This window comes from Macrobrachium rosenbergii, chromosome 27, assembly GCF_040412425.1.
Source record: "Macrobrachium rosenbergii isolate ZJJX-2024 chromosome 27, ASM4041242v1, whole genome shotgun sequence".
Classification (NCBI taxonomy): domain Eukaryota; kingdom Metazoa; phylum Arthropoda; class Malacostraca; order Decapoda; family Palaemonidae; genus Macrobrachium; species Macrobrachium rosenbergii.
In genome coordinates, this window is record NC_089767.1 from 10,772,295 (window position 1) to 10,794,914 (window position 22,620).

At 41.2% G+C, this 22,620-nt stretch overlaps 1 protein-coding gene across 1 annotated transcript in view; it reads right to left on the bottom strand.

Moving 5' to 3' along the window:
- Nucleotides 1-22,620, bottom strand: part of YME1L (ATP-dependent zinc metalloprotease YME1L) — a 131,310-nt gene that overhangs the window by 77,005 nt on the left and 31,685 nt on the right. Inside the window, exons 6-7 of the mRNA XM_067128858.1 lie at nt 4,685-4,861; nt 4,168-4,262 (exon numbers count right to left, since the gene is read on the bottom strand). Of these exons, the coding sequence (XP_066984959.1) occupies nt 4,168-4,262; nt 4,685-4,861 (272 nt within the window). The remainder of the gene's footprint in view (nt 1-4,167; nt 4,263-4,684; nt 4,862-22,620) is intronic.

Consider the following 22,620-nt stretch of genomic DNA (forward strand, 5'->3'; position numbering starts at 1 on the left):
CTTGATGTCTACAGAGGTACAGGCGCTGAAAATTCCTCTAGACTGGCACCCTGAGCAATACACACACCACTGCTTCTGACACATGCCCACGGTTGTTTTCCAGTTAACGATAGAATCCATGATACCTTGAAAATCCCCTTATTGGGAAGAAATGGTTGATCATCTCCAAGTGTTTAAGTGAGAGATGTGAAAGTTAGTGGAAAAGCATGGAATTCAGTAGTTTGAGCCAATTTCTCCTTAATGGAAGAATACAAGAGACATCTACCAAGAGAGCTAGAAAGTCTGAAAATCATTTGCTCTGCGGCTACTAGGGCTCTACAGGTGTTACTGAGAAATTCTTGTACTCTGAATCAAGCTAAACTTGAAGAAATGCATCCACAGCTCAAGCCACATTTGAGTGCTCCTGTAATCCCAGACCGACTGCCAAACTTGAGGATGTAATGACCATTCTGTAGGTAGTTTTGTCCTTCCTGAATCAATCCTCAATCACCAAAAACATTGTCCTTCAGCAGAATGAACTATCCAACCAATATCATATTGTTCATTTCACTCAAGGAAGCAATCTTTCTGCTATGACAAGTTTCTGACCAGGGATAAACCTACTAGGAATCTTGGATGGTCTTTCCACCACCTTGACATCTCATAAAGTTTACCAGGTGTAGTGTTGACCATTCTATGGTGTACTGTAAGTCAGTGTAATGACATTCGTCAAAATTCTTTGCATTATAAGACAGAGAGAAAAACAAAACCTGGACATAAGTTTCAGATTAAAAATAGTCAACTCTTAGTCATGGCATCCCTCCTATAGAACATAACAACCATGATGGTCCTGGAATACTCACAAGTTTAATGAACATTAGCTGTAAGTTGTAATCTCTTATGCTGAGAGTGTACTGTAACTGTGCCTGATTAATATGACAAATTCTCCAGTGAGGCCATGTTTCCTAAGAAAAAAGCCATTACTGAGTAGGAAGCTTTCTTAAGGGCTAAAATTCTTCAAGAAGTGACTATTTGTCTTCCGACAGACAAGCCTGCAAATTGTAAAAGTATCCCCACATCACCAAATAAGAATGTACCGAGGAGGAGTTAGGAAAGTCAACTGAAAATTATAATGCCCAGAGACTGAGCCAGGTGAGGCAACAGATCCTTGGCCTTTGGAATACTGTCAACATAGTTGGCCAACTTGAACGACTTGACTCAGTAGAAAAAAATTCTTGCTCCTAAAAGTCAACACCATCTGCCAAATTCCTTGTGAATAATTACAGAGGTGCTGTACATGAGCCAAAAGAATGCACCTTGAACAGCAATACCTTCTCTGCAAGTATATACTGAAGGAGCTTTCGTGACTGAGGATGTACTGGTATGAGAAAAATGTCCCCTGCACTTACACCAAAAAACTGATCGTTCTTTTGGAGCATCACTAAAACCATGCTGGAAAGCATGGGGCAAATGCATAAGTTTTCAGTCTTGATACATCCAACAATGAGTACCAGTCTCTGGTTACTTATGGTACTAAGAATACGATAGAGATAAAATCCTAATGAATTACCGACACCTGCTCCATTGCATTCTAATTATAACCTCTTACTAAAGAATGACATACTTCGGCTGAAGAAGATACAAAGGAACAGCTATAAGAGAGTCATCCAGTGGAGGGGAACCCAAAAGGAATCATAACTCTCCTTCAGTCCTCCATCAATTAAGGTTCTGCTCCTAAGTCTCTCCAAGCATGCCAGGATGCCTGCATTTGCCAGTCTACTGGAACCTGAGGGCTGAACTAATCCCAAAAGGTATAAAATTTGACTTTTACCAATATATCATCCCCTATCTCCTTAAAGAGGGCCAGACTTAGGAGGTGACCCACAGGAGAAGCCAAAACAGCTGCCATACCCAGTGCAGCACATGCCTTACTACAAATTAGTATAAGCATGAGAAGATTAGCCTGCAGCATCAGAAAAGGGTCTGACTGTGCAAGTTAAAAACTAACACTCTCGCTAACCTCCTGCTGACTCCAAAAACACTTAAAGCTGGCTCCACAATCTTGCTAAGCTGGCACCACAGTCACACTAAGCTGGCGCCTCAACCTCTCTAAGCTGACGTAGACCAGAGGCAATTATACTGAGAAAAAGTTCAATTAAAAGATGAAAACTTTAACAATCTAAACAGATACTTGGACAACAAACTCTGTTTCAGCATGCCCAAAGTACTTGTCAGTTTTGATTTGGTCTCTTCAAAGGAACGAGACAAAGAAAACCGAATCTTCGACTGAAGACAGATTAGGCACCAATTAAGCGCCTGTATCATAAGAGGCAGTTCACCGCAACTTTGAAAAAACCAGACTTAAAAGGAGCTTTTGGGCATCAGAATATGAGAAAACTTATGAAATGAGCTGTAATTGCAAGAAAAAGCTTGGGTTCTCTTTCTCTATATAATCAAAGAGCACCAAAATACTTGAAGACAACCAAGACCTATTCTTTACATGGACTCTTTGCCCCGACTAAATGAGGATAAAGAGAAGCACAACATTGCAGCAAATACCGACAAACCAAAGGAGATTCCTCCAATGCAAATTCTTCAGCCAGAGGGCAACCTGAGACAACAGCAGCCAAGGACCCTAACGCATCCACAACTTCATGAAAGAGAGACAGGGAAATGCAGTCTGAAGTGACTCAACTGAGTTGACAAAAGTCAGCTGCACCAAAGAAAATGGAAAATGTTGGGAGGGGGTGGGAAGAGGAGTTACAATGACTCTCCCGCCTCGTCTGAAAGCAAATCAACAGACTTGAAAGCATTCCCAAACGACACATCCTTAGAAAGCTAAGTAGCTAGAATAACGTCTAGCTTGGAAAAACAGAAGATACTGTAACTTTGAAAAACAGAATATACTGTAACTATGGTAGGATTGAAAAGAGAAACATTTATCAAGGCAGAAGAGATTTGCCGATGGCCGAAGAAAAAACATGTAAGGAATGAAACAAGTGCATTTTGACAGGGAAAGAGGAATAGGCTAGCAGACAAGGATTTAGAATGAGCAAAAGATTAAGAGATTGGTTAAACAATTGACTGAGCTGACATAACATCAGAATAAGTACAACCACTACAGACACATTATTATTAATAACACTGTCTATACCTATATAATCAGTCCTGTCGGTGCTAACAACTTCATACAAGGTGCCAATGATGGTAGAAGTAGCACAGCTAAGATTAACGTTTACCAAAACAATCTTTTGGTTAACGCATCAAACAAGACTCAGCGTGACAAACGGACAGGCAGGTGACATACACGGTTCTCTGGCAGCAGACTCTTCCAACTGTTGCAGGGCAGTCCTAGGCTCAGGCTACAGACAGGTGAGGGCACCAACACCTTACCTTTTATAGGGGAATGCAAAAATGATTGCACAATATGGGGGGACCCAGATCATTTCCCTAACAAATTTAGAAACCTTGTACTAACCAAAATAAGGTTTACGTCCTGTTCTAACTTCTCAATATGCTTTTCCTGAATCGAAAAGGAGCAGAAGGTGGAGCTAAAGAGGCAGTTGCAGTACTTACTAAAGCATTAGCAAAGGAAAAGCATAGACTGGGTAAGAATAACTACTGTACAAGCAAAGGACCTGGAGAAGGAGAAATGACAAGTTGGTGACCTGATCTAACTACTGTAGTTGCTTTCGCAACCTATATGCTTCCCTTCTATTCCTATGCTAATGAACTTACGCAGAAAGTCCTTCAAAAATCCCTACTTCCTCACATCTATCACATCTATTCTCAAGCTCACACTTTATATCACTGCAGCCAGCATAAACAATGTATGTATCTCCTCAAAAATCAACATCCTGCTAACACAGTAATTATTCCTACAGAACCTGACATTCTTAGCCTTGATTCCAGTGGGAGTTATCCCATGATAGCAACAAACAGCAAAAATCATGAAATACCAACAACAGCCTATACACAATAGCAGGAATGAGAATTCTGACAAGAGATAAAACATTCAAAAAACACAATTGGTGGAGAACAGGTGTACCAGACAATCATTCTGACAGCCATTTGATCTTTTGTCTGAATGATGACTCGCCTATCAGCGCAGAGATATAAGCTATATTTAACATTAGGTAAGATTCATCCCAAATAAAATATGTACTTTGTGAATAACTTTCAACTCACCCCCCTAACATCTTCAAATGATACTGTGATGTCTTCTGGGTGGACTTCATTTCCATTGCCAACATTCATTCTAAACATCGATCCTCCTAGACCACCTATACAGGATCACAAAAATTTATACTCATATACAACAACAATTATTAAAGAAAGCAACTAACATTCATAAATACAGTATGTTTTAGTAAAGTATTAACACAAAAAATTAAAGTATATATATATATATATATATATATATATATATATATATATATATATATATATATATATATATATATATATATATATATATATATATATATATATATATATATATATATCTGGTATTAAAAACTAGGAGAGCTGTTAATCAGCTCAGTGGTCTAGTTAAACTAAGATATACTTATTCTTATATTAAAAACTTACTGAAATTAAGTATTGAATATTTTACAGTAAAAGTTATGTAAGAACTCAACTATACAGCATGATCAAGTTATGGTGAAAAATAATAATGCTGAATCATATTTTCAACCAAACTTACCCATCAGTGAGAACAAGATGGCAATGAATACCACAATAGCAAGAACTTGCTGAAAGTTTCGAATCCACCTCATGGTACGCGACTGATTTTTCTGTGGATCAGCAGCTAGGTATCCCTCAGCAAAGGCCACTTTTATGCTTTGTCGAAATTCCTCGGAACTCTCCTCTGATAACAGACCTGTATCATGACACACAGCTTATGCATTAACTCCACATGCATATGCCACATCACTATGGTTACAAATTTATATCAGTCTTTATCAATACTTTGGATGAAACCCAATATACTGTCAATAATGATACTATCACATTGTTATCACCCTCTCCCATTAACCACTGATTTTTACAGTCATAGAGTAATCCAAAAGCACAAGAACATTCTCTTTGAATGTTTAGTCAATCTCAGTTTTGACAAAAATGAAAAATATTCCAGAGAAAAGACCTTCCAAATAATTCTACTTAAAAAATGTAAATGCTTCAAGTCTGTAACGATTTTGCTGCTGAAAGATAAAAAGAGGGTGGGTCCCAATGAAAGAAAGGACAATGATTACTGCCATATTCATAGACTGCTGAATTTAGAACTAAATATGCAGAAAATTTTCACATTACTAGCCATTTCATACCCCTAACCAAAAAGCTTACCAGCACTGCATCAAATGCGCCATACATACTGAATCTTTCTCCTCTAGCCATGTTGCATTGCCCCCCACCCCCTCACTTCCTGGATGCTGAAACCCCTCCTTTCCTAAACCTCTCACTCCATCTATCCATATCTTTCTAAGACGTTCCCCTAACAAACCTAACCAGTGTATTCTTGTCACTAAACTATCATTCCCAATTCTTTCCAAACGATTGAACCATCTCACAACACTTATCCCTCCTCTCATCTATGCTAATCATGTCACTAATCTTACATATTTTTACATTTCTCACAAGAAGGGAGGAAAAGAGATAATACAGGTAGAGTTAATTCATGTGTATAAGAATGGTGTAAGAAAAAAAATTCTACAAATTTTTCCCTACCTTCCACAGGAAGTTAAAAGTGACTGTTTACAACCCTGTGTGGGGCCTCTTTTACGAAACACTCTTTTACGAAACACTCATAAATTTTACCAAGTCGCACATGTTTTTTCTAATAATTTGTTTTATTTTATTTTGTAAAATTATAATTACATCTCACCCAATATCATAACAGATATGAACTAAAATCAGTAACAAATTCTGAGTGTATATGTTGTAAAATATTTATGTAAATTTACTGAGATGGGGAGGTGCAGTAACTTTTTGTGAGGTATACATTTTTTCTAATATTTCTTTGCACTTTTCTTTGCAAAATTACAATTATGGCCGACATGCTATCATAAAAAAATAAGAACTAAAACCAACAGCAATCCCTGGGTACATTTATGAGCAAATAAATAAAAAAAACATCCTGAAGCTGCAAAGAGGCAGTACATCCCCTTATGAAATCTCAAGGCATACTGATCAATGTTTCTCCGTGCCGAACTAAATAGTTGCCATAAGTCATTTATGGCCCAGTGAAGTGCTATGAACATCTTTCCCGCTAAATTCATTCAAACAGTATGGCGCAAAATATGATTACTGTACTCATATGAGGATTCCTGTCCATCACCCAAAACCTGTTATGGATACTCATATGAGGATTCCCATCCATTAAGGGTTAAATAGTTTCAAAAGCAAACTAATCAGTGATTATGTGGAATTGAAACAACTTATTCACAATTTTTTTATACGTGTATTTTTATATATAATACACAATGCAACTTTTGGGCATCTTATTTTTTTGTAAGTAGATAAAATTATATTTTTATAATAAAATAAAGTTTTATATATACTTACCACGTAATTAAAAAGCCTATGTTTCTAACTTGCACAGCGGCTAAAAATTTAAAATTCACAGTAGCATTCGATTGTTTTAATGTAGGTGACTAGGTCCCGCCCACTATCGGGGGAGGAAGGGTACAACACTGCTGAATACCATCAGTCTGTTTATGCCCTCAATGTCCGTGAGAGGGGAGGAAGGAGGGCTCTGATTCAGCAATTACTTGGTAAGTGTACAGAATATAAAACTTTATTTTATTATAAAAATGTCATTTTTATATAACTATTTTATTATAAAAATGTCATTTTTATATATGTAACTTACCAAGTAATTAGTACATAGCTGAATCCCATATTGACAGGAGATGGGATGCATGGACATACATAATCTCAAAAACTTTCAGAAGAAGAATGAATACGAGACAAAAATGCTATTTGCATTGGTTAAAAAAGTTGTTGCACCCTTAACTGTTAAGAGAGCTGCTGCAGACTGATACTGCCTCTGGTTGGCGCTCATCTTAACTATCGTGGCGCAGCAGTGAAGCTGTAGAGCGCCCCTATATTAGTGGAAAGCATTGCGGCAAAGGAGTATTCTGAATGCCACAAAGCATCAATGGAGGTTATGCATGGTTAACATAACCATACAAGAGTGCCCTTGCCCTGGGTGCAGTACCATAAAGACATACAACCAGAAAACTTTGTCACCTACACACTGTATTCATTAAAACCATTACCCAACCATAAAAAAGGACCGGTGGGTACTCCAGGTACATAGTACTCCCAGGCTCCCCAAGAACTCAACGGCCTAATCAAGGTCAAAAGAGGTAGGATAGGAGCGGACTCCCATGCTTCCTCCCCTAAACCATGCTACAGACAGTGGAACCCAGGATACAGCAGTTTTTGAAAATAGTTTCTAGTTCACGTAAATAATACATGCAAACACCAATTTGCATTTCCAGAAGGTTGACTGGAGAATCACTGACAGACATGTTATATTTAAAAGCCGATGAGGTAGCGACAGCTCTAATCTCATGAGCTTTAACTTTCAAGACTGGTAGAAGGTCCTCATGAATTCTTAAATGCAATTCTAGGATGATGTCTCTTAAAAAGAACAATATTGTGTTCATGGAAAGGGTCTAGAAGGGTCCTTCACGGAGCACCAGAGCTTACTCGAGGGACCTCTGATCTTCGCTGTTCTACTAAGGTTGTATCTTAGTGCCCTAACAGGACAAAGAGTCCTCTCTTCCTCTTCTGGTCCAAGAATTTCCATCAAATTCTTGATGGTGAAGGAACGAGGTCACTGCTTAGAGGAGGGTCTCATTCTTGGCCAGGAAGTCTAGCGTAAAAGAGCAGACTGAGTCTCCTTTTACTCTCTTGTCAATGGCTTGCAACTCGCTGACTCTCTTAGCCATGGCTAAGGCAACCACAAAAAGTTTTCCTTGTCAAGCCTCTTAAGGAAATTGTGTGAGGAGTTTCAAAAGGACGGCCTGACAACCATTTGAGGATGACGTCTAAATTCCATGATACTGCAATAGTCTTGGTCTCCTTGGTCGTGTCAAAAGACTTGATCAAGTTGCTGATGTCCTGATTGGATCCCAGATCAAGGCCCGTGCCAAAACACAGAGCCTAGCCTAACATTGCTCAGTACCCCTTGATTGTTGAGGAAGACAAACCTCTGTTAGTCCTCAGGAAAAAAGAAGGAAGTCCGCGATGTTCATTGCAGAGGTTTCAGAAGAAGATATGTTATTTCTTCTGCACCAGCTGCGGAATACTAACCACTTCGCTTGGCAGACTCTGGAAGAAGACTGGCGTCTACACTTAGCAATGGCTTCCGCAGCTGGTTTTGAAAATCTCTCTGCTCTGACGAGTCTCCTCACAGTCTGAACCCTATCAAAGCAAGAGCGGATAGGTTGCAATGAAACCGGTGGAAGTGCGGTTGTTTGAGAAGCTTTGGCTTCTGTGGAGGGAGCCTGGGGTAGTCGACTAGCAGCTTGAGATCCGGGAACCATTCTCTTTGAGGCCAAAAGGGGGCTACCAAAGTCATCTTTGTGTCCTGATGGGATACGAACTTGTTGATGACTTCCCTCACCATGTTGAATGGGGGGAAGACGTACAGATCTAGGAAGGGCCAATTCTGGAGCATGGCATCTGTCGCCCATGCCAGAGGGTCTGGGGCCGGAGAGCAGAACAGTGGGAGGCAATGGTTCTTCAACGTCGTGAACAGGTCTATCTACGGCTGTCCCAACAACTTCCACAGGTCGGTGCTCTCCTGTGGATCTAGCGCCCATTCCATGGGAAGGACCTGTTTGCGCCGACTCAGTCCATCCGCTATTATGTTTAGCTTCCTTGAATGAATCTTGTCACCAGAACAGTGCAGTTCTTCTTCGGCCATAAAAGAAGGTCTTTGGTGGCCCAATAAAGGGAGAATAAGTGGGTGCCTCCTTGGTTCTTTCTGTAGGCCAAGGCTATTATGTTTAGCTTCCTTGAATGAATCTTGTCACCAGAACAGTGCGGTTCTTCTTCAGCCATAAAAGAAGGTCTTTGGTGGCCCCATAAAGGGAGAATAAGTGGGTGCCTCCTTGGTTCTTTCTGTAGGCCAAGGCTGAGGTGTTTCCTACATCACTGCTACTTCCTTGCTGAAGGTCACTTCTGCGAATGATTGAAGGGCCAGGTGTACTGCCTTCAATTCTCTCCGTTGATATGTAGGAGCTTCTCTTCTGGAGACCAGACTCCCGAGACTTCCATGTCTCCCAAAAGAGATCCCCAACCCCGATCTGAAGTGTCTGAGTACAATGAAAGGTTGGGGCTCGGTGGATGGAGAGGCTTCCCTTCCGAGAGACATTCTTCTGCAAGCCACCATCTAAAGTCTTCTTTGATTTTTGGAGTGATCGGGAAGACGAACAAGTCCAGGTGGGTCTTCCTGTTCCAGTTGGCCTTCAGGAAGAACTGCAGTACCCTCACATGAAGCCTCCCTAGGCTTACAAACTTCTCAACAGAAGTGAGGGTTCCCAAAAGGCTCATCCAACTGTTGGCTGAGCAGGACTTGAGAGCGAGGAAGTCACGGAATGTTTGAAGACACGATTGTACTCTTGTGGGGGACGGAAAAACCTGAAAATTCAGAGTCAATCGTCATCGCCAAATAAAGAATCACTTGAGATGGAGACAATTGCGATTTCTTCTTGTCGATGAGTAATTGCAGATCTTGGGCCAGAAGGAGGGTCTTCTGAAGGTCCTCCTCGATGCACTATTTCTTTGATGGAGAATGTAGGAGCCAGTTGTTTAGACAGAGGGATGTACTGATCCCCATGAGGTGAAGCCACTTCGCAAGAGGGGCGAGAACTCGAGTGAATACTTGGGGAGCTGTAGAGAGGCAGAAAGACAGCACTCAAAATTATAAGATTGTTCTGGAACACAAATCTGAGGTACTTCCTCCTTTCTTGGTGTACTTGGATATGAAAGTAGGCATCCTCCATATCGATGGTCACCATCCAATCCCCCTGTTGGATAGACGAGAGAACTGACTGATTTCTTTCCATCTTGAATTTTGTCTTCTGAACGAAGACATTCAGGGTGCTGATGTCCAGGACAGGTCTCCACCCCCAGATGACTTGGGGACCACAAGAAGACGGTTGTAGAACCCTGGAGAGTTGATATCTTGACCAGCTCTACAGCTCTTTTCGTAAAAGAGGTGACATCTTTTCTGCAAGTGCCAAAAACCTCTCAGAGCCTACCTAGTAGGCTGTCAATGCAGTGGGCATTGATACTATGGGAGGGTTCTCCCTGAATGGGATAGAGTACCCTCTCTCTGAGTACTATTGAGACCCACTGGTCTACTCCTCTGGCTTTCCATTTCTCCCAAAAGTGTAGGAGTCTTGTGTCTACTGGCACACAGAGGACTGGATTCTCATTTACGAGAGGAAGGCTTTAAGGGAGCCTTTTTGGCTGGGTGTGCTGCACGCAAATTGGAGTACAGTCTAGCGAAGAATCTTGTCTTGCTGCCCCGAAAGCTGCTGCAAAGGAGGGGCCGACTTCGTAGTGAAATAAGGAAGGTCCTTGGAGTATTTGGCTGACTGGGCTAAGAAATCTTGCGTTGACTTTTTCTGAAGCTCCAGCGCTATGTCTTGGACCGTGGCTTGAGGGAAGAGGTACATGCGGTCCAAAGGAGAAAAGAGAAGTTCCGACTTCTGAGATGTAGTCACACCTTTGGTAGTAAAAGAGCACCCATCGTGAATTAAGAAGCTAGTTCCATTGAGTCATCCCTGATAGCTTTATCTGCGCACAATAAAATCCCCATCCAGTCTGCAGACAAGTCCTCTGACATATCTTTGATTTCTTTGCCAGTACTGTACTCCCATGGTCCAGTCCAAAAAGCTTAGGACCTCAAAAACCTTAAACATATTCTTGATGATGTGGTCAAGCTTGGTAGTCGAGAATATAACCTTAGCCGAAGCAAATGCTGACCTCCTGTTAAGTCAATCATAGAGAAGTCCCCCTGGGAGGAGGCAGCCACTCCTAAGGAGGGAGCTTCTCCTGTAGCATACCCTTGGTATCTCTTAGAAGCTAGACGGGCGGGTGGAGTGCAGAAGGTCGCTTTGCCCTGCTCTCTCTTGTCCGAGACCCAGAAGTCCATTTTCCTCAAGGCTTTCCTGGATGAGGAGGACAAGACCATCTCAGGAAGCCTGGAGACGTCAACAGGCTGGTTCCTCATAGAAACTTTGGCGGAGGCAGGAGAAGCCGGGGTTGCAGGTGAGAAAAAAGACAGAAAGGCGAACAAAAAATACCTAAGGAGGTTGGAGAAAGGCGTGGAAGGAGGAGGCTGGTCTAATACCTCTTCCTCTGAGGAAATCGGTGAAGGCGCCAAGTCAGGAGGATCCTGTGTTACTGCTTGATTTTTCTGCAAGAGGTTCATAATTTCATCCAAACATTGCTGAATGAGATCCGTCGGCAAAGTATGCTGTACGGGGCCGATGGCAGATGAAGGAATCAATGGTAGAGAGGGTGCCAGGCGCTTGGTTGGGCACTCGGGAAGCAATGCAGGAAGATTTGAGTTTGGTACCGGACAAACAGGAGTTGGAGACAGGCGAGCAAAAGTTGGCGCTGGGCTCTCGGTGGGCACTGAGCAGTCATTGGTGCTGGGCAGTCGATAGGCGCTGGGCACTCAGCGCTCAGCAGCAGCTAAATACTCCGAAGCCATTGGGCGCTTACCAGATGAGGATGGGTGCTTCAGTGAGAAGGGCAGACACTTGGGCAGTGAATACTATTGATGGGGCAAAGATCATTCAGGGCTAGCCCAAAAACTATATGAAGACTGAGGACTACGCTCAATATCCTTTGCATGCTTGCAAGCAGGCAGGGAAGCGTGGTGGGTAACTGTTACGCCCTCAGCACCTCTTGTCCGAACCGGAGTCCGAAGAACTAGAAGCAAGGTCGTGCACTTCCTTACAGATGCCTTTCCAGCGGCTCTCCACCGAGTCCTGGGACCATTCAACGGGGGAGCCTACCCGTAGGCAAACCCCACGACCTCCCTTGGACTACCATTATGCTTTCTCCCTGGTGCATGGGGACCTGGCAGTGACCTTGGTCTAGGAGTGCCACCAGGACGAGTTGACACCTCCACTAACACTTAACAAACACTTGCACTTTTAACACTGGCTTGATCCATAAGCACTTATCCAATGCACTTAACTGTTCCACAGTTGGAACAATGAGCCCAAACTTCATATTAACATGGCCTTCTAGGCTAGCAATGGTGTTAGGCTCGGAAGCATGGAGGCCAGGTGAAGGAATAGGTTTGACAGGCAGAGGACTGGTTAAAGGGGAAACAGGAGTGGGAGAGGGAGACAGAACAGGTAAATTGGTAATTGTCGATTTAGGAAAACATTCTACATTACCTACATTCCTAGCCTTGGCTCAAACAGCCACTTTCCTCTTCCGTCTCATTCTAACTTATGTAAGCGAGATTTTAAAGTTTTCCACCTACTTTGATCCAAGTTCCTACATTCGATACATGTCAAATCAATAGAGCAATTCTGTCCCCTATAATTAGTACAGATTGTGTGGGAGCCAAAGGTGCTTCCATAAGTCTAGTTTTACAACCTTTGCTGAAAAACCGGATACTAGAAGAGCTTGTGCTAGACATCGTTGTGAAGTCAAAATCAGAAAATAATTCGCTAATACTGAGTCTAATGAATCCTAGGCTATTTGAAAATAGCTTAAATGCTACCAAAAGTTCGGAATACGTCACCTAACGGAGACAAAGAGCAACCATCCAGCGACCAATCTCGAAACAATAGCTGCTGTGACAACTGAACTACAGTCATTAACCAGCAAAAACGGACGAACACTATTCAGCGATGTTGTACCCTTCCTCCCCCGATAGTAGGCAGGACCTAGTCACCTACACTAAAACAATCAAATGCTACCACAAATTTCACATTTTTTGCTGCCAAGCGAGCTAAATACATAGGCTATGTAATTACTTGGTAAGTTACATATATAAAAATTTTATTTAAAAATTTTACATTGTCCATTTTATTTTATGAGATTTAAACTTTATGCTAGATTTTTTTATACTTTTTAAATTTATTGATATATTTATTGATAAATATCTGGAAAAGAAAGACTTAAAAAGAAGGAAAGTTATTATGATATAACAAGAAAGTGTTTGCTCATATTCAGTAAAATGTTTTGTACAGTACATACTCCTCAGAACAAGAAAAACAGCAATGTAAGTTTCAATATATAATGGTAGTTCAAAACCAGTGTCTAAACCTGCCCATATCAAGAAGTAAACTATCCCTGGAATGTTGCATAATTAACAGGTTTTGACGTAGGAAAAACCTATTTTTGGTAGTCGCTGTTGAGTCCTCAAGGAGTTAACCCCCCTGGTGTGCCAGTTCTCTATGGTGACTAGACTAGTATCAAAGAAATATTTTTAGTGTGGTCTTGTAGCTGGGTATTGTCGTAATGACAACACTATGACACGTGATAGAGTATAATGGACTCAAAGATAAGAGGGCATTTTCCCTTATCTTCAGCGAAGCTGAACCCAGTTTTTCCTACATCAAAAACTGCAAGAAGTGACTATTGCGCATGTGCGTCTGCCATCTTGTTTAAGACCAGGGCAGACAAAAGATCAGCCCCATTACTCTCTGCTGCTCAATGTAGGTTAATCCCTTGCCCAAATCCCATGCCTTTTCATCAGGGAAGTGGGATGGTTTGAGGGCTCAACAGCGACTACCAAAACTAGGTTTTTCCTACATCAAAACCTGTTTTCTGATAACGTAGTCGCTTGTTTCGTCCTCAAGGAGCTTTACAAAAGAAACTGACAGGTGACAAAAGGCTTAAGCTCTCAAAATTTTAATCCCAAAAACCAAAGAAAATACAAAAACATTTCTGGTCCGATGTCAAGCCACAAGTTTCAAGCCCCATTCCTTATTCCTGTTGGGGTTTTGGTAACATGAAACAAGAAACTAAACAAGAACTTGCATTTTTAGGGTGAAGTTCTGTAATGACTTACCTATGTATGCTGGGTTTGGTTGCAGTCTTGTTGCATCTTCCCCAGCATACTCACCTGTGAGGAAGACCCCTGGTTTTCTACTGTAGAGCCTATGGGGTCAGGACTAACCATACCAACTACTGATATGCAATGTAGACGAATTTGTTCGAGCTCATGGCAGTAATGTTTTAAGAACACTTCTCTGATGCCCACCCTGTACTTTCAGACTTCTTCGAAAGAGGTATTTCTGAAGAAGGCCAACAACTTACTTACTTTCCTAATATCATGTGACCTAGGAAAGGAGTGTGGGTTTGCCTTTTTAATGAGGGACACTAAAATTATTCTTATCCCTTGTAGAGAGAGTGGTTTATTCATGCTAGGGTGCAGGAAAATTGGACCTTCTGGGATGTTTGCCCTGACCTCTAGGTAAACCTTAAGTGCTTGAACTGGGCATAATGTTTTGTCTGCTAGATTGAGTTTTCTTATAAGAAAAGATTTCCTTCTTAAAGGATCCTCATTCTTGGCCTGGAATGATGGGCCCAGGGACAATAACAATTGATTATCAGCAGTTTGTGTGATGTATCGTCACCATCTAAGAGACCCCAGTTCACTAATATGGGCTCCTGATGCTAATGCAATCAGGAAGATTGCCTTTTGTAGCATGTGAGGTGTGGTTGTATTGGGTCTACTGAATTGGGGGGTTGATAGAAGTCTAAGTACCTTGTTCAGGGACCAAGTAATTGGAAGTCTTTCGGGAGCAGGTCTCTGTAGAGCAAAAGACCGCAGAAGGGAAGTAACAACTCCTATCCTGGAGTCAATCCCAAATCCATAAAGCAAAGGTTCCGTTAATACTGCCTTGTATGCCATGATTGTTGTAATTGCAAGACGTTTGTCTTCAAAGAGGTACATCAGAAAATTTACGTGTTTATATAGAAATCTCAACTGGGCTCTCAGTATGGATATAACCTAACTATGTCTTCCACATGGACTGGTATTGCCGGATAGATGATGTCCATAATTTTTGCACTAGGTACCTAGCAATGTTGGGTGAGTAGTTTTCACGGTAGATATTTAAAAAATCCATACATGAAGGTCTTAGCTCAGAAAGGAAGATGCACAAACGATTTATCCTCCTACTTTCTGGGATAGAACAGCAGACGATAGTGGGATTGATCTTTTCGCCCGGTGTTGAAGTGATAGGAACAGGGTGACCTGTTTCAACAAAGATTCCTTCCGGGTCCAAGGCCGAAGTATCTCCCCAACTTTCTGATTCTTTTGGTGAGATCGGTCTCGCATCTTTTTTCTTGCATGCGATAGCCAAAATTTGTTCATGTTTTTCAATTGCAATCTGAGTACTGGATCTATTACTGATGCAAACTGCAGCAGGCCCATCATGCACTTCTAATTGCCGTTTGGAAACTCTGGGCTGTGCTAGGAACCTTTTGATGTTTTTCCTTATTCTGTTCCAAGTTTTGATGGGGAGAGACAACAGGCCCTGAAGAGTATCCCAACACAGTCCCAGCCACTGAAAGTGTCTGCTGGGCATGAGGTGGATTTTTTCCAATTCATTATAAAATCTTTCGACTGTCGTCTGTTGACTACTGATCTTAGGTTTTTCAAGCACTCTTTTCTTGTGGATCACCATATTAACCAGTCTTCTAGGTAAGCTATTAGTTGTATTCCTTCTTTCCTGAGTTCTTGGATAACTACTGTTGCTAATTTTGTAAAAATTCTTGGGGCAATGTTTAGTGCAAAAGGCATGACTTTGAACCTGTGCGTATCTTTCCCTATCCGGAACTCCAGGAAGGGACAAAAGGGAGCGGCAATAGGGACGTGCCAGTATGCATCTTGCAGATCTATAGAAACTGTCCAAGTCCCTTTTGGAATGACTGAACGTACTTGGGCAACGGTAGTCATACGGAACTTTTGGCAAACAATGTACTCGTTCAATGTCGATAGGTCAAGTATCACTCTTCGTTCGAAGGAATCCCTTTTTGGGAACACTGAGGAGACGTGATTGGTGGCGAATACATGCATGTTTCTCTATGGCACCTTTTAACAGGGCCTTCTGCATGTAATCTTCAAGGGAGGGGTTTGGTCTTGAAAGAACCCCTTTAAAGGTGGGGAGGATGAGACCATTTCCACCCCAGCCTGTTGAGAACAATGCTGTGCCCCCAAAGAGAAGACTTCCATTCCCTGTGGTGTGGTGTCTTTGAAGCCGACCCCCGACCAAACAATTCCTATTGATATCCCCATCTTCCTCTACCTTTTCCCTTGATAGGAATTCTGGGCATTGCTTTTCCTTTTCCTTTGTAAGGCAGCTTTTGGACCTGGTGAAAAGGATGTCCTTGCTGATGTGGCTGTTGCTGTCCTTTTGAATGGGGTTGTCCCTTCTGACCACCAACCTGTTTATAAGGAAAAGTTTTGGAGGTGACTGCAGGCTTATATGATTTTTGATCAAAGCGAGCCTTTTTTGAATTGGGTAAAGGGAAATTTTGGGTTTTTTGTTTCCTGAATTCTCTTTTTCCCATAAGAGCACACACTACAATTTTGATGGCGTGCTTGCTCGTTGACTTGAGTTACAACAGAATCCTCAGACAGGTCCTTATAGAAGGGGTTAGACTGTAATAAAGCAGTCACATTGGGAAATGACTTGTTGGAGCCTTCCAATGTTTCCATTCGCGCTTTTAAGCACCACTCTAAAGAGTCAGAGAGTGTTTCCCATAGGGTTCTCATAAGACTTTTAGCCACAATAGAAAAAAGTGTCCTGGAATCTTCTGGAAGCCTTTTGGTGGCATCTTCTAGCAAGGTGGAAGTGGTTAAGATACTAAGTCCTAGCACAGAATTCTGACGAAGCCGTCTCATTAGAGATTCTTCTCACACGGGTCCCAAATTGCTAAGTAGCAACATCCAAGGGGAGCTTTTTCCTTTCAAAAGGGAGTTGAAATGTTGCCCATTCCTTGGTGGAATTTTTCGAAACTGGGAGGACTGTGGCGAATGGTTTTAGTACTGCCATTGGCTACCGTTTTCTAGTTACTACATAATTATGAAAGTTTGTCTTCACATGGTTAATTATTTTAAAAGTGAAGAGACAGAAGGCTACGGGTACTTGGTAGGCAAGATGGGTTTTATTCATAATGGGAGCGTAGATCCACCTACTGTTGACCTGGTAAAGGGCATCAACTATAGCTTTTAATGGTGTATTCCCACATAAGATAACCGTTTCCTTTTGAGGTTTCTCCATATCTGGCAAAGGTGTATCAGATGCCATTCTGTATTAGGGAATGCTGCCCTGTCTCTAAACTCCACATGTACGACTTTGACCATGGGTTTTCTCTCATTAAATAGATAATTATCATCAGGAGAGAAAATACACATTGAAGTGTCTCACCAAGGATTGTCAGTATCATCAGGTGAGAATACTGGAGCCCCTGTTATGTTTTGACTTGAAGCTTTGTAGTCTGAACTGGCTGTTTTGTTGGCTCTAGTTGGAATTCTAACCTTGGTCCTTGTTTGGTCAGAGTTTATTTCCACTCTCCCTTTTCAGCTGCAGGATGCAGTACTTTTACACTTTGGAGTGTACATCACTGACTTGATTTCTTTAATTTCCTGTTCGGAATCATGCAGTATGTCCATTATATATTGCTGTTCTGTAGCAAGGGCATCTTTTGATATTACTCATAATTTCGTTATGGAACTGATCAAATGCTGCAAACTGTGTATCCCTGTTTGGGGAGCTTGCGTAATCTGACCGAGCATCCACAGATGAACTGTGAATGCCTGTTACCCAGGGAGCAGAGGTCCTCGGTGAGTTACTTCACCCCTCCAAAAATGTAGTCATTTCAAATGGGGTTAAGTGAATCCTTGTACCCCTTTTGGGGGAAGGATCCTGACCAGCTTCTGAAAGCTGCATGGGGGAGTGAATTTCTTCTGGAAAGTTTCTCCCATGGCTAGCTGAAGGTTGTGTCCCTGATCCTTCTGGGTTCAGCAAGGTCATTTCGGTAGTAATATCAACTTCATCTGTACGAAAATCACCTCCAAGAGGAACTTCCTCTATTTCCTAGGCAGGGTTAACCTTGGAGGTATTGGGGACTGATGTTACTCGGTTTTGACCCAAATATAGATCTGAGAAGGGGTTAAATATTTGCTGCTGGAGTTCTGCCGGAAAGATATAATCTCCCCCTTTTTCCCCCTTGCTGAACCCTAGGACCCACCATGACAGCTTAAAACAAGCTGTTTTGTCCTTAAAACTTGCTGCCAAGAGCACACTGCAAATTTCACACATATCTGGCAACCTAGCAAATTTGTTGTGTTTTTTACAAGGACTATGCTCATGGCAGGTGGAATGGGCCGTATCCACTGGCAAAAAGCGAACCGAGCAATTTGCTACGAAACACTTGAGCTGAGGGTCCTACATAATGGTGGCCCTGTAGTGAAAGAACCAAGTTATTATTAGAAACTAAATAGTATAAGTTGTTTTTAATAAGGGCCACTTTTTTAAAACCCTATATCGTTAGCAAATTACATCATATAGGTTAATCTGATTACTAGTGTGTAATGTAATACCTTTTACAAAATATCTAAGTTAACTTACACCATTGTAGGTTTAGGTTAATTCTGACACTGTATAAGGCTGTATTACTTAAACTGTTAATTTTACAATGGCTATGTGAAATTTTAATTCTGAATTGTCCTGCCTTACAGATTAATCTTCTATGAACTAATTTGTTTAACTAACCCAAGATACTGTTTTATATGGCTTAGGTTAATCCTTCTAGTATAATCTACGTTGATCTAAGAACAGAAGATTTCTTTAGGGATTCTTGCTTAACCTATTCTATGCCACTTCTTTTTCTAGGTTTATTTAAAAACCTACGGATATAAACTGTACAAAAATTAATCCTCTTATAATCTGGTTTTTTGTTTAATGTAGCTGAGGCTACCCTTTTGTCCAATACTCAACCATGCTGTTTCTAAATTAACAGTAGGATATTCCCTTAAAAAGGGACTTCTACTTAATCTGGTTAGGCTATTGCCTGTTCTAGGTTTATATCACTTGTAAGGGTATAGGCTACATACGACCTTACCAGTGTTATTGATCCTAGAATACTGTTTATATGTACTCCTAGGCTTATTTGTTCTTTCTTAGCCTAGTATAGGGTATTACCAACTCCAGATTTTTATAGATCACACTTAAATGTATAGGCTATATAAAACCAGCGACTTACTAAGACGTAAACTTATAGTATAGGCTACTATTTTTTTCTAACCCAAGTTGTTGTTTGTATCCAATCCTAGGTTGTTTGGTCTACTATATAAAATAGTAACCCAATAATGTATAATCTTATAGCTAGGCTATCACTTACTCTAATCTAGGATACTGCCTAATCCAGATTATTTGTTTCACAAGGTATGATTACGTAAAACACAATTGTCTTAGTATGTAGCCTTATGGCTAGGCTACCATCTCATCCGGCACAGGTTACTATTTTCATCTAGTCCTAGATTACATGATCTAGGAAAATGATTTAGTCCAATAATGGGATGTTTTGTAAAAGTTTATTACTTAACTAATATAAGATACTGCCTAGTCCTAGATTATTTTAGATCATGCTTAAGTGTACAGGCTATATACTGTAAAGGGAAAATTTATGTAGCCTGTTTATCAAATTCTAGGGTCCTTGGTGTAAACTAGGCTGCCGCCTAGGACCATAAAAGAATATGTCTTAAAAGGTTTTTACTTACCTTAATTTAGGTTACTACCTAATCCAGGTTATTTAAATCACCTTTAGGATGTGTAATCCTACGTTATAGGCCACAGACAACATCTACTATAGTTAAATTACTCACACTGAATTTGTTAGGCTACCATCTCATGTAGGCTACCGCCTAGACTATTGTAGACTTTGTTATCTGAAAGGATTATCTAATAATAATAAACTATGGAACATTTCTTTAGTTGAAACTTCTAAATAGAATTATCAAAAATTCAAATTTTTGGGGCCTTTTGCAAATAACAAAGATCATGAGAGAGCACCAACCACATACTTGGAAAACAAAGTCCGGTTTCCAGCTTCCATACACAAAAGAAACACTTGTTCCATAGTTTAAACTAACAATTTTTAACTGGAGCTTAAAAATAAGCCCTTAACTTTCAAGTTTAGATGTTTCTATGATTCTTACTGATGAAAAAATTTGAAATCAAAGCGACTTTGTGAGAAGGACTGAAACGTTGTGTGCGCAATTTCAACTGGCAGAGGGTAATGGGGCTGGTCTTTTGCCTGCCCTAGTCGTAAACAAGATGGCAGGCGCGTATGAGCAATGGTCACTTCTTGCAGTTTTTGACGTAGGAAAAACTGGGTTCAGCTTCGCTGAAGATAAGGGAAAATGGCCTCTCATCTTTGAGTCCATTATACTCTATCACGTGTCATAGTGTTTTCATTACAACACAATACCTGACTACAAGACCATGGTAAAAAATATTTCTTTGATACTAGTCTAGTCACCGTGCAGCGCTGGCACACAATGGGGGTAACTTCTTGATGACAAAACAAGCAACTACGCTTTCAAAAAGCTATTATGTCAAGTATTTTAACTATTTTCCTCTTCTTTGTTTAGAGAACTATTCTCCAGTATGGCCTTTGGGTGCTGACTCTCTCACCCCAAACTCTTGGATAGAGTCATGTCATTAGTCAATTTTATTTTAGCCGGCTTGTGGCATAAAAAAAAGTGAGGTCATCCTGTTTGTTGCATAAAATGTACTACAATAACAAACATCCTCTGCAATCTTCTTTATCAGACCTAGCTGTTTTTGCTCACACCACTAGACAGGCTGTTGCTGTAAACAATGTCATTTTCTAGTACAGTAACAAGTTTAATCCTGCTAATCAGTTTGCTGTTCTGGAAGAAAATGTCTAGCAGGACCTATATCCAACAAAGTGCTAAGCAGGCACCAGGTCTTATAAAGCATGTTTAGATACACCGATTCTGGGGCTATGTGGCAACACAACTGGCCATGTGATTAAGCCTGGTGTTGTTTACTATGCAACAAAAAGTCCAAGACCTTGGCATGAAACACTGGAATGCTAGATAAAAGGTTTGCCTTTTGAAGTTTTATTAACAGATAATGCTCCACTGCTGTCAAACATCCAGATGTACAAGTCATATTTTTGCCTCCCATTATGACCTCACTTCTCCAGCCTCTTGACCATGGCATCAATCAGTGAGTCAAGGCCACCTACTCTCGGTAGGTCTTAGATATGACACAAGTGGCCGCAACAGTGTTAATCCATGGAGCAATGGATGAACTGAAACCAGAAACGGCGAACGAATGTTGGAAGAAATTACATTTTTATAATAAAATAAAGTTTTATACATACTTACCCAGTAATTACACAGCTATTAGCTTTCCACGTACAGCAGCCTAAATTCAAATTCAGCGGGTAGCACTTCGATTGCTCAGTGTAGGTTGCAAAGTACCGTCCCCTAACGGCCATACTAGGAACAACTTACCTAACCAACTCATTCTGTTTTATGCCTAATATCCATTAGAGGGGAGGAGGGAGGGCTCCTATCATGTAATTACTGGGTAAGTATATATAAAACTTTATTTTATTATAAAAATGTAATTTTTATATACATGACTTACCCCGTACTTACACAGCTGATTCCACATTGGTAGGAGGTGGGATCATGGACATAATCCACTCCAAAACATAAGGTCATGTAATGAATTTGAAATAGAAGAGCTGCTAGCACTGAAAACAATGCTTGTCATTTCCTATAAGTTAAGAGAGCTACTGCAGGTGGATACTGCCTCTGGTTGGTGCTCATCTTAACTCAAAGTGGCATGGCAGTATAGCCAAGGGTCGCCTCCTCCTTAGTGGGATCTCTGCAGCTACACAGGACAGAACATGTTATAAGGGTCCTCGTAATGTTACAATGAGCCTGAACTTATTTAAGGCTTCCCTGAACCATACGGATGTGTAAGGCAAGGAGAAGCAAGAAGGACTGGTCTGTATATGGCGACCGTTGCCCAGACTAGAGAGTTTGGGACCGGAGGATCCAAGGGAGGTGGCGAAGGGTCCTTGCGGTGGCAGACAGGCCCAAAGTCGCCTCGTTCCATAGAGTCCACAGATCCCGAGAAACCAGGGGATCGAAGACCCACTCGGAAGGACGGACACTCTTCTGACGGCTCAATAGACTGCCAGACCTTAATAGCCCTGAAAAATTTGCATGGCCAGAATACTTAGACTGATTTGCCCACTGAAGTTCTTTTGTTGTTGGAGGATCACAGCAGACAAAGTGCGGACTCGCTGTCAACTTTGTTGCCCATGTGGACTGACAGTACCTCGTACAGCATGAAGCATATGCGGAGCTGTACGTGGAACAGAACTTATATCTGGCAAACTTAGAAAAGGGCAGCAAAGTTCATAATCCACCAAAATCTAGGCACAACAAAAAACAGAGGCCTAGTCCAAAACCAGGATATTACCAACTCTGTAGGTCAAACAAAATCCTCTAAAAAAGAAAAAATTAGCCCGTGAGCGGGTGTTAGGCACTCGACGGTGGAAGCTGAGCACCAATGGTGCCAAGTG